Source organism: Microcaecilia unicolor, chromosome 3 (assembly GCF_901765095.1).
Source record: "Microcaecilia unicolor chromosome 3, aMicUni1.1, whole genome shotgun sequence".
In the NCBI taxonomy this organism is placed as follows: Eukaryota; Metazoa; Chordata; class Amphibia; order Gymnophiona; family Siphonopidae; genus Microcaecilia; species Microcaecilia unicolor.
In genome coordinates, this window is record NC_044033.1 from 80150218 (window position 1) to 80163262 (window position 13045).

At 44.1% G+C, this 13045-nt stretch overlaps 1 protein-coding gene across 1 annotated transcript in view; it reads right to left on the reverse strand.

The window, feature by feature from the left end:
- The window catches only part of LOC115465558 (serine/threonine-protein kinase MRCK alpha-like), an 806479-nt gene that overhangs the window by 178900 nt on the left and 614534 nt on the right, over positions 1 to 13045 (reverse strand). The window contains 1 exon segment of the mRNA XM_030196108.1: positions 1016 to 1096. Coding sequence (XP_030051968.1) covers positions 1016 to 1096 — 81 coding nt within the window.

Sequence of the window (13045 nt, forward strand, 5' to 3'; positions counted from 1 at the left end):
TTTAAGAGGCATAAGTCAAGGCCTGTAGGGAAAGCATGTGTTTACTCTGAAGACTAATGTTTTGACAATAACGTAAAGCAGTTTATTGCGTTTCTCTTAGCTTCCTAGCATTGATGCATAAGTCTCACGTTCTAATTATCTCTGCTTTTAAATCTTTGGCTGCACTTCTTGCATTTAAATAAATTAACCTTTATTTTTATAATTGGCTTGTTTCATTGCTTGTTAATATCATTCAGGAGCTTTAGAACTCAGATTTGCATGACCAGAGACATGTACTAAGTAAATAACTAATTCCAGAGTGCATACCGTTATCCATATGTTATACATCTCTCTTTGACCTAACATCCGTAGGAGGCAGTAGCCTGTATTGGTCCTCTACAAGACACCGTCAAAATTACAGAGATTCTGGATCACTAAGCTTCTTGTTCTGCTCCATGGACACAGAAGAAAAGCCTTAGTGAATTACGCACTATGTATTGCCGCCAGGTACACTAGAGGCTCAGCAGGGGGCAATGAACAAACATCTTACATAGTGCCACATGGTCACTAGAACACTGCAGGTCTACCACATGAGACTGGGAATTTATCCTGTAGTTTTGTTGTTGCTTTTTTTTTAATTAATTTAACAAGGTCTTTTATTGAAACAAGTGCAGCATGAACATTAGAATACTAGGAAACAGCAAACAAATAAACAATCAATCATGAATTACTCTCTTATGGCCACACAGATGCAAGAAATACAGCATACTTATAGCAAATAGCATAGTCTTACAAAAACAAAGCTCAGTTTAACCTCACCTTATTCTGCTTGCCCTTTTGGTTTTCTGAACCACGATGAATACTAACAGGGCTATTGGTTTATAGGGAAAGCAAAGGAGCACAAGAATGAACAAGGCCTTGCCATCCAACCACATTGTATCATAATGCTGACATTTAAAGCAATCGATAATATAAGAAATACTGAGTGAGCCATTATCACAGCTCTTTGATGCCAGTAGACCCACAATGACCTTACCTTTGGTGTAGACAGGCCTGACCCAATATATGCTGTTCTCATAGCTGGCGTCTGAACTGAACGTGGAGGGTGATCCATAACCTGAATCATTTCAGAAAAGGTAAAATCACTATTTAATTATTAACAGTGACTATAACAGCTAATGCATTCTACTGAGAAAGCAGGTATTGAACATCATTAAGAAAACTGAACACTATTGGCAGTTGTACTTAGGTTGCACACTGAGTGGAGTGGAATGGGTAGATGTGACTCACTTATTTACTCTTTCCAAAAATACAAGGACTAGGGGGGCATTCAATGAAGCTACTGAGTAGTAGATTTAAAACAAATCAGAAAAAAATATTTCTTCACTCAATGTGTAATTAAACTCTAGAATTCATTGTCAGAGAATGTGGTAAAAGCAGTTAGCATAGCAGGGTTTAAATAAGGTTTGGACAAGCTCCTAAAAGTCCATAAGCCATTATATTAAGATGGGCTTGGTAAAATCTATTGCTTATTCCTGGGATAAGCAGCATAAAATCTGTTTTACTCCTTTGGGATTCTTGCCAGGTACTTATGACCTGAACTTGTCACTGTTGGAAATAGGATACTGGGCTTGATGGATCTTCAGTCTGCCCCAGTATGACAATGCTTATATTCTTATAAAAAACATATATACATTTATTTATAGGTGTTATTTAATCTCAGAGAGACTTTGTTCCATTTACCCTGGGGTGTTGGATTGGTGTTGGGGTTGACAAGGGATTGAGATCTTTTGGCATATTTGGTGGCCTTGCCCTCCAGTACAACAGTTACTGTTGGTGTGTGTTAGGTAAGATTAAATAGTTAAAAGGAGTTCAGTTAAGGAAAGATCTGAAGACTCTATTGTTCACAATGCTTCCAAGAATTTTGGGGAGAGCTAAATGAAGCTAGTGGTGTCACATTGTGAGTTGGCTGTGCACTGGAAGAATGCTGGGGTTCCTACAGTGAACCAGTGGGAAATGAGGCTAGGCAGAGGCCACATGAAAAAGCTGACAGAGATGCAACAAAAAAGATATAGAGAAGAGGGAGAGGGTTGGGCGGATATAGCCAAACATTTAGGACAAGTGTCATGACTGAGATAATGGGACATTCTGAGGTGATTTTAGAGGAGGCTGGCCAGGGAGCTTGGGGAGGTAGGTAGAGGACGGAAAGGTGGAGATAACTGGTTAAGGGAGGGGGATTAAAGGGTTAGGGCCTGGGGAAGCAAGATGGGGGGGGGGGGGGTCTATGTTTGGTTATGAAAGTTGGTCTATGTTTTGAGGATGAGCAGTTATACATCATCTGGAGCAGGGAAGCAACAACTTTGCTCTGGATATTGTAATGGGATTTTGGGGTGGGGTTAAATGAAGAGCATAACTGTGTGCTATACAGAGAGGGATGGGGGAGCCAGGATATGCGTGAGGCGATGAGAGGCCTACCATGGGTTAAGCAATGAATATTTCAACGTTCTGTGGTAATATTAAATGGGTTGGTGTCTGTTACATGGAAAAATCAGTAAATAATTTAAAGTTAAAAAAAAATAATGCACTATGTCACTGGGCTTTTAGGTAGTTTGGGATTAAATGAACAATAAGTTGACTGGACTATCTATGAGCTTGAGTACACCCCAAGTTGAAGGCAACAGCTTTCTGGAATCCAAGGAATGAAGAGATATTCTCAACTTCAATAAAATGTGGACCAATGGAAATGGTAAAATGATAGACTAAGGTTGAAGTAGACCTTATCTTAAAATGGGAACTTAGGATACATATGGTGCACCACTTTATAATGAAAGCTACAACAAGGGAGACAAGTCAACAAGAGTTTAAACTCATTTTCTCCAACATTCAGCCGGCAGAGGGCAGCGCTTTGTTGTTCGCCACCAGTGCTAAAGCCGGACATTTAATGCCAGGCCATTTCCAACAACTGGCATTGAATAACTGGTTTCATTTTCACCGCGGCAACTTAACAGGTTAAGCCAATATTCAGTGGTAACCAGTTAAATGCTTAGCAGTCAAAGATAGGCATGCTCTTTTTGTAGCCTATTTTAACTGCCAAACATAGCCAATATGGCGCTGAATATCCTCACCTAACCAGCTATGCTGCACAATATAGCTGGTTAGCAGCTAGCCACTAACCATGGATATTCAGTGGGTGATAACTGGTTATCTCCCACTGAATATCTGCGGTTAAGAACAAAAACACTATTTAACTAGCCAGGAGCCGATCCTGGCCGGTAAAATAGTTTTGAATATCGGACTGATTGACTCTATGGACTGAAGTGACTACTATATATAAAAAAAAGTGATCCTCCTTGTCAGGTGCTTGAGCTCACAAAAGTAGAAACACCTTTCTGTTGGTTTAGAATCATTGCTAACAAAAGGCTGAACAGAACTAGGATTTCTTCCTACCAGTCAGTGAGATAAAGCTTCTGCATTGGGATGGATCATAAATGAGTTGATGGTTAGATCAGAAACTAAAACATGCAGAAAATATTGAAGACATTTTTGTGTGGTGCAAGGAAAGAGGATCTAGGGCTTTGTCCTCACTTTAGATGGGAAACTTCAATTAAAAAAAAAACCCTCTAAAACCTTCTGGTGGACTTAATTCTAGAAGGCAGAAGAAATGGAAACCAAATTTGTTTTAACCCAAAGGGGGCTAGGAGGATCATAGGTCCTCAGTAAATTCTGAGTTTAATCTAGATTTTAGCTACCAGGGCAGGGCTTAATTTCTGGGGGAACGGCTTAAAATATAGTTTCACCACCTCTTTTCAGACTCCAGGGCACCTGCTTCTGCTTCAGCCCCTCCTTTCCAGGTGGGGAGAACTTGGGAGAAAAAAAGTACACTGCTTCCTAATCCAACCTCTTCTCTCCTGTTGTTCCTGCCCCCTTTTCCTTGTCTGCTCACTCCCTCACCCATATCCACAGTTCCACTCCTTTTTTTGTCTACAAATTAAACTCTAAAGGTATGGCAGAATATACAAACAGAAGACCTATCCCTCAAAGGTTCTCACATAAATCTGGTTTATAATCACCTCCTACAGGTAAAAGGGGCGATCAAGGAAGACAAAGACGTAGCGGAGAGACTGAATGAATTCTTTGCTTCGGTCTTCACCGAGGAAGATTTGGGTGGGATACCGGTGTCGGAAATGGTATTTCAAGCGGTCGAGTCGGAGAAACTTACTGACTTCATGGTAAATCTGGAGGACGTAATGGGGCAGTTCAGCAAACTGAAGAGTAGCAAATCTCCTGGAGCGGATGGTATTCATCCTAGAGTACTGATAGAACTGAAAAATGAGCTTGCGGAGCTACTGCTAGTGATATGCAACTTATCCTTAAAATCAAGCGTGGTACCGGAAGATTGGAGGGTGGCCAATGTAACGCCGATTTTTTAAAAAGGCTCCAGGGGAGATCCGGGAAATTATAGACCGGTGAGTCTGACGTCAGTGCCAGGGAAAATGGTAGAGGCTATTATTAAAAACAAAATTACAGAGCACATCCAAGGACATGGATTACTGAGACCGAGTCAGGACGGCTTTTGTGTGGGGAAATCTTGCCTGACCAATTTACTTCAATTCTTTGAAGGAGTAAACAAACATGTGGACAAAGGGGAACCGGTTGATATTGTGTATCTGGATTTTCAAAAGGCGTTTGACAAGGTACCTCATGAAAGGCTACAGAGGAAATTGGAGGGTCATGGGATAGGAGGAAATGTCCTATTGTGGATTAAAAACTGGTTGAAGGATAGGAAACAGACAGTGGGGTTAAATGGGCAGTATTCACAATGGAGAAGGGTAGTTAGTGGGGTTCCTCAGGGGTCTGTGCTAGGACCACTGCTTTTTAATATATTTATAAATGATTTAGAGATGGGAGTAACTAGCGAGGTAATTAAATTTGCTGATGACACAAAGTTATTCAAAGTTGTTAAATCGCGACACGATTGTGAAAAATTACAAGAGGACCTTATGAGACTGGGCGGCTAAATGGCAGATGACGTTTAATGTGAGCAAGTGCAAGGTGATGCATGTGGGAAAAAAGAACCCGAATTATAGCTACGTCATGCAAGGTTCTACGTTAGGAGTTACGGACCAAGAAAGGGATCTGGGTGTCGTCGTCGATAGTACACTGAAACCTTCTGCTCAGTGTGCTGCTGTGGCTAGGAAAGCCAATAGAATGTTGGGTATTATTAGGAAAGGTATGGAAAACAGGTGTGAGGATGTTATAATGCCGTTGTATCGCTCCATGGTGCGACCGCACCTTGAGTATTGTGTTCAATTCTGGTCGCCGCATCTCAAGAAAGATATAGTGGAATTGGAAAAGGTGCAGCGAAGGGCGACTAAAATGACAGCGGGGATGGGACGACTTCCCTATGAAGAAAGATTAAGGAGGCTAGGGCTATTCAGCTTGGAGAAGAGACGGCTGAGGGGAGACATGATAGAGGTATATAAAATAATGAGTGGAGTGGAATAGGTGGATGTGAAGCATCTGCTTACGCTTTCCAAAAATACTAGGACTAGGGGGCATGCGATGAAACTACAGTGTAGTACATTTAAAACAAATCGGAGAAAAGTTTTCTTCACCCAACGTATAATTAAACTCTGGAATTCGTTGCCAGAGAAAGTGGTGAAGGCGGTTAGCTTAGCAGAGTTTAAAAAGGGGTTGGACAGTTTCCTAAAGGACAAGTCCATAAACCGCTATTAAATGCACTTGGGAAAAATCCACAATTCCAGGAATAACATGTATAGAATGTTTGTACGTTTGGGAAGCTTGCCAGGTGCCCTTGGCCTGGATTGGCCGCTGTCGTGGACAGGATGCTGGCTCGATGGACCCTTGGTCTTTTCCCAGTATGGCATTACTTATGCACTTATGTACTTATGGCATCTTCCTGGTCCAGGCTGCTGAAATCTGGTCCTTCTTGGGAGGTGCCCACTCTATGAATATCCTGATCTAGGGACCCCTCATGGGGACTGAAGTCTTAACTTAGGCTTCTTTTACGAAGTCGCACTAGTGAATCCTGAGCAGCAAATGAAAGGAAGCCCATCCAATCCCTATGGGCTTCTTCTCATTTGCTGCCTGGGAACTGCTAGTGCAGCTTTGTAAAAGAAGCCCTTAGTTGTTTTCCAGAACAGTGTCTCTTGGGACTATTCCATATGAGGTGTAATAGTTCCACACCACTGAGAATTTAGCAAAACAGGAGGATGAACCTTGCTCTCTCCTGTTTTTTCATGCAAAAGATGACCACCTATCTGACTGAACTAGGACAATATTTTTGACCACCTGATTCCCAAAAGACTTTTAAGCATTCAAAACTGCCAGTAGCTCTAGAAACTTAATATGTACCCTCTCTCTCCTAGACAGGATCAGAAGCCCTGGGTGTGAGATTCTAACAAGGAAATTCTCCAATTCAAGTTGGAAGCATCTAAAATTAAGGAAATTTGGTAAGAAAGGATTTGAAAGAATAAACTCTTGGTTAAATGAGCTTCTTTTTATGACACAGATGCCCTCTTGAGGTCCACAAGTGTTTTGATTCCACTGGGCCCTTGGGTCTAAACAGCTTTTCTCTAATGAATGGGAGTTACAAAAACCGTGGAAACCAAAAAATCCAGCATTCTCCAAATGGACCAAGCAGATGTCTGTTGACTACGAATTGCATCAGGAGTCTGTGCCCAACACTTGCTTAGTAAACAAACTGAACCATATTAAGAAAATAACCCATTCTGTATAGAGTACACAATATAGTACCAAAAATATCTGCCACTGTGTAGCACTAGTAACAGCTCTAGGATAATGCCATTTCCCTTTTGCCATTATCCTAGAGCTGTTGCCAGCACTACACAGTGGCAGATACTTTTGGTACTATATTGTGTACTCTATACAGAACAAGTTATTTTCTACTCATATCAGTGCTGCCTTACATACAAGTTTCAATGTGCCTATATTAGTGGTTCTGTTTGTTTACTAAGCAAGTGTTGGGCACAGACTCCTGACGCAGGCCTTACGGCTGACACATGATTGATATTGAGTTTCTGTTGCCAACCAATACTGCTTGTTTTGGGACTTTTTTGTTGCCTTTGCTGTTTTTGTCTCTGGTTGGTTGGTGCAAAGATTTATTTCTTCCTTCTGTTTGTGACTATGAATTGTTCCATTAACCACAACCACCATACCACTGTCTCTGTTGGTGGGGAGATAAGTTGTAGCTTGAACAATGTCTAGAAGAGCCCCTACTGATTACAATTGAGGTACTGGACTCAGACTGGATAAGGGGACAGGAGAGAACACTAATGATAATGACAGCATCATTCAGATGGTAATCTGCACTGGTCTTTCTACCCATGCCAGGGAGTACCTCCCCACTCTTTCCCTGCCTTTCTCTTGCACTCTGTGGAATGCCCGCTCTGTCTGTAACAAACTTTCCTACATCCATGACCTCTTTATCTCTCGTGCTCTCTATCTGCTTGCCCTAACTGAAACTTGGCTTTACCCTGAAGACTCTGCTTCAGTTGCGGCCCTATGGCATGGAGGTTATCTTTTCTCCCATACTCCTCGCCCGGTTGGCCGCGGAGGTGGTGTTGGGCTACTACTTTCACCATCTTGTAGATTTCAATCTCTTCTTCTACCTCAGTCTCACTGTTTTTCTTCCTTCGAAGTCCATTCCATCTGTCTATTTGCTCCTCTGCCTCTCCGAGTAGCAGTCATTTATCGACCCCCTGATAAGTCCCTTTCTTCCTTTCTCACTGACTTTGATGCTTGGCTTTCCTTCTTTCTTGAACCTTCATCTCCTTCCCTCATTCTTGGGGATTTTAACATTCATGCTAATGATTCCTCTGACTCTTAAGCTTCGCAGTTTTTTGCTTTAACATCCTCTTTCAATCTTCAATTGTGCTCCACTGCCCCCACTCACCAGAATGGCCACTGTCTTGATCTTATCCTCTCCTCAAACTGCTCATTCTCCAGTTTCTGTGCCTCAACTCTTCCCTTCTCTCTTTTTTTTTTTTGTTACATTTCTACCCCACGCTTTCCCACTCATGGCAGGCTCAATGCGGCTTACATGGGGCAATGGAGGGTTAAGTGGCTTGCCCAGAGTCACAAGGAGCTGCCTGTGCCTGAAGTGGGAATCGAACTCAGTTCCTCAGGACCAAAGTCCACCACCCTAACTACTAGGCCACTCCTCCACTCTGACCATCATCTGATAATTTTCACACTTAAACACCCTCCTCCCCAGTCCCGTCCAAGCTTAACCAATACATTTAGGAATCTTCAGGCTATTGACCCTTCTACTCTGTCCTCCAATGTTTGAAATCTCTTCTCTACCACTATCTCATCCAAGTCTGTCAATGAGGCTGTCTCTTCCTATAATACTATTCTCTCCTCTGCTCTGGATACTCTTGCTCCTCTCATTCCCCATTCTGTAAAACGTACCAAACCCCAACCTTGGCTGACCTCTAGAATCCACTACCTATGTTCCTATGCCCGCTCTGCCGAACGCCTTTGGCTGAAATCCCCTGCCCATGCTGACTTCATACATTTCAAATTCTTGCAAGGTTCCACGTTAGGAGTTACGGACCAAGAAAGGGATCTGGGTGTCGTCGTTGATAATACACTGAAACCTTCTGCTCAGTGTGCTGCTGCGGCTCGGAAAGCGAATAGAATGTTGGGTATTATATTAGGAAAGGTATGGAAAACAGGTGTGAGGATGTTATAATGCCGTTGTATCGCTCCATGGTGCGACCGCACCTTGAGTATTGTGTTCAATTCTGGTCTCCGCATCTCAAGAAAGATATAGTGGAATTGGAAAAGGTGCAGCGAAGGGCGACTAAAATGATAGCGGGGATAGGACGACTTCCCTATGAAGAAAGACTAAGGAGGCTAGGGCTTTTCAGCTTGGAGAAGAGACGGCTGAGGGGAGACATGATAGAGATATATAAGATGAGTGGAGTGGAACAGGTGGATGTGAAGCGTCTGTTCACACTTTCCAAAAATACTAGGACTAGGGGGCATGCGATGAAACTACAGTGTAGTAAATTTAAAACAAATCGGAGAAAATTCTTCACCCAACGCGTAATTAAACTCTGGAATTCGTTGCCGGAGAACGTGGTGAAGGTGGTTAGCTTGGCAGAGTTTAAAAAGGGGTCAGACGGTTTCCTAAAGGACAAGTCCATAAACCGCTACTAAATGGACCTGGGAAAAAATCCACAATTCCGGGAATAACATGTATAGAATGTTTGTACGTTTGGGAAGCTTGCCAGGTGCCCTTGGCCTGGATTGGCTGCTGTCGTGGACAGGATGCTGGGCTCGATGGACCCTTGGTCTTTTCCCAGTGTGGCATTACTTATGTACTTATGCTGACCTCCTTCCAGTCTGCTCTTTTACTTGCCAAACAGGACTATTACATGCAGTTGACTAATTCTCTTGGCTCAAACCCTCGTCGTGTCTTTGCCACACTGAACTCTCTCCTCAAAGTGCCTTCACCTCCAACCCCCCCCCCCCCCCCTTCACTTTGCCTCCAGACTCTGGCTGAGTTCTTTCATGATAAGGTTCACAAGATTAAACTTGAATTCTCAACCAGGTCACCGCCACCTCTCCTTCCCTTAGTCCATTCTCTCAACCCTCCAACCCCTGCCTCCTTGTCTTCTTTTTCTGAAATCACTGAAGAGGAAACTACACATCTTCTTTCCTCGTCAAAACTAACTACCTGTTCCTCTGATCCTATTCCCACCCTTCTACTTAACACTATCTCTCCTACTGTCATCCTGTTTATCTGTCATATCCTCAATCTTTCACTGTCCACTGCGACTGTTCCTGATGCCTTCAAACATGCCGTAGTCACACCACTCCCTAAAAAAACCTTCATGGGATCCTACCTGTGCTTCCAACTATTGCCCCATCTCCCTCCTCCCTTTCCTATCCAAGATACTTGAACGTGCTGTTCACCGCCGTTGCCTTGACTTTCTTTCATCTCAAGCTATTCTTGATCCATTTCAATCTGGCTTTCGCCCCCTTCATTCAACTGAAACAACGCTTGCTAAAGTCTCCAATGATCTGTTCCTAGCTAGATCCAAAGGTTTCTATTCTATCCTCATCCTTCTCGATCTATCTGCTGCTTTTGACACTGTTGATCACTGCCTACTCCTTGATACGCTGTCCTCACTTGGATTTCAGGGCTCTGTTCTTTCCTGGTTTTCTTCTTATCTCTCCCAGCGTACCTTTAGTGTATACTCTAGTGGATCCTCTTCTACTTCTATCCACCTCAGGGATCTGTCCTGGGACTGCTTCTTTTCTCCATCTATACTTCTTCCCTTGGTACTCTGATCTCATCCCATGGTTTTCAGTATCATCTTTACGCTGATGACTCCCAGATCTACCTCTCCACACCAGAAATCTCAGCCGAAATCCAGGCCAAAGTATCAGCCTGCCTGTCTGACATTGCTGCCTGGATGTCTCAGCGCCATCTGAAACTAAACATGACCAAGACTAAGCTCCTTATCTTTCCCCCTAAACCAACCTCTCCTCCTCCCCCATTCTCTATTTCTGTGGATAACACCCTCATCCTTCCTGTCTCATCAGCTCGTAACCTTGGGGTCATCTTCGACACCTCCCTCTCCTTCTCTGCAACAGACAACAGACTGCTAAAACCTGTCATTTCTTTCTCTATAATATCAGCAAAATTCGCCCTTTCCTTTCTGAGCACACTAGCAGAACCCTCATCCACGCTCTTATCACCTCTCGCTTAGACTACTGCAACTTGCTTCTCACAGATCTCCCACTTAGCCATCTCTCTCCTCTTCGATCTGTTCAAAATTCTGCTGCACGGCTAATATTCCGCCAGGGTCGTTACGCTCATATTAGCCCTCTCCTCAAGTCACTTCAATGGCTTCCTATCTGTTTCCACATACAGTTCAAACTCCTCTTATTGACCTATAAGTGCATTCACTCTGCAGCTCCTCAGTACCTCTCCACTCTCATCTCTCCCTACATTCCTCCCAGGGAACTCCGTTCACTGGGTAAATCTCTCTTATCTGCACCCTTCTCCTCTACTGCTAACTCCAGGCTCCGTTCCTTTTATCTTGCTGCACCATATGCCTGGAATAGACTTCCTGAGCCAGTACGTCAAGCTCCATCTCTGGCCGTCTTCAAATCTAAGCTAAAAGCCCACCATTTTGATGCTGCTTTTAACTCCTAACCCTTGTTCAGAACCCTTATTTTATCATCCTCACTTTAATATTCCCTTATCTCTTGTTTGTCCTGTTTGTCTGTCCTAATTAGATTGTAAGCTCTGTCGAGCAGGGACTGTCTCTTCATGTTCAAGTGTACAGCGCTGCGTACGTCTAGTAGCGCTACAGAAATGATAAGTAGTAGTAGTAGTAGTACTTTTGACAAAGCTATTCATTCAATTAGAGCAGTGGTTCTCAACCGGTGTGCCGAAAGCACCTGGGAAGTGTGTCACACGGAGCTGGCACAAAGGCAGAGCAGTGGCTCCAGTGGCATACGGTCACTGTCTTTTTTTTTTTAATTTTCTCTCTCAACACTCCCCCCCCCCCCGGTGAATAACTGCCTCTGTCTCGAGCCCCCCCTCCGTGAATCTAGTACTTCTCCGTCATCCTCAGTCCCAACCCATTTCTTTAAACCTCATTACTTGCTTGGCAGCCTTTTCCTCTTCCAGGGCCCACACACATGTAAACAGGAAGTTGTGTCAACAGGGCAGGTCATGGCAAAGAAAAGGCTCCAGATCAGCACAGACATGTGTTAGCATTGCTGCTGCTACCGGATAAGTAATGTGGTTGGGGAGAGAGGGGGAACGGAGGGAGAGGTGCTAGTCTAGAGAAGGGGGCTGAGGAACAGGTGCTGGATTGTGAGGGGAGGGAGGCTGAGGGGACAGGTGCTGGACTAAAGAGGGGGTCCTGAGGGACAGGTGCTGAACACTGAAGCTAAACTTTTTTTGAGGGGGGGAAGAAGAGAGAGGGGACAGGGAGTTGTTGGACCATAAGGGGGAAGGGGACAGAGAGCTGCCCCACCATAAGGTTGGAGGTGAAAGAAAAGGTGAGAGAGAATTGCTATACCATAAGGGTGGAGGAGAAGAGAGAGGGGGCAGAGAATTGATATACCACAGGGGGTGAAAGAGTTGGGAGTTGCTGCACCATTACTACTACTACTACTATTTAACATTTCTATAGCGCTACAAGGCGTATGCAGCGCTGCACAAACATAGAAGAAAGACAGTCCCTGCTCAAAGAGCTTACAATCTAATAGACAAGAAATAAAGTAAGCAAATCAAATCAATTAATGTGTACAGGAAGGAGGAGAGGAGGGTAGGTGGAGGCGAGTAGTTACAAGTGGTTACGAGTCAAAAGCAATGTTAAAGAGGTGGGCTTTCAGTCTAGATTTAAAGGTGGCCAAGGATGGGGCAAGACATAGGGGCTCAGGAAGTTTATTCCAGGCGTAGGGTGCAGCGAGACAGAAGGCGCAAAGTCTAGAGTTGGCAGTAGTGGAGAAGGGAACAGATAAGAAGGATTTATCCATGGAGCGGAGTGCACGGGAAGGGGATAAGAAGGATTTATCCATGAAGCGGAGTGCACGGAGTGCATAGGGTGAAGGACGATGAGAAGGGACAGGAAAATGCTGGATCATATATGTAGAGGAGAGAGAGCGTACAGTAGAGAGAGGGGTGAAGAGCAGGGACATACTGGACTACAGGAGTGAGAGGGGTGGAGGGACAGGGATATGCTGGGCTTCAACTGTGGGTGGAGAAAGAGAAGAGGAGATGCTGGGCTACAAGGGTGTAAGAAGAGAGAGGGAGGGGAGATACTGGACATGGCAGAACCATGTGGGAGACATCTTGGAGGCTGTCAAGGAGATGAGTGGCCTAGTGGTTAGGGTGGTGGACTTTGGTCCTGGGGAACTGAGTTCGATTCCCACTTCAGGCACAGGCAGCTCCTTGTGACTCTGGGCAAGTCACTTAACCCTCCATTGCCCCAGGTACAATATGTAAGCCGCATTGAGCCTGCCATGAGTGGGAAAGCATGGGGTACAAATG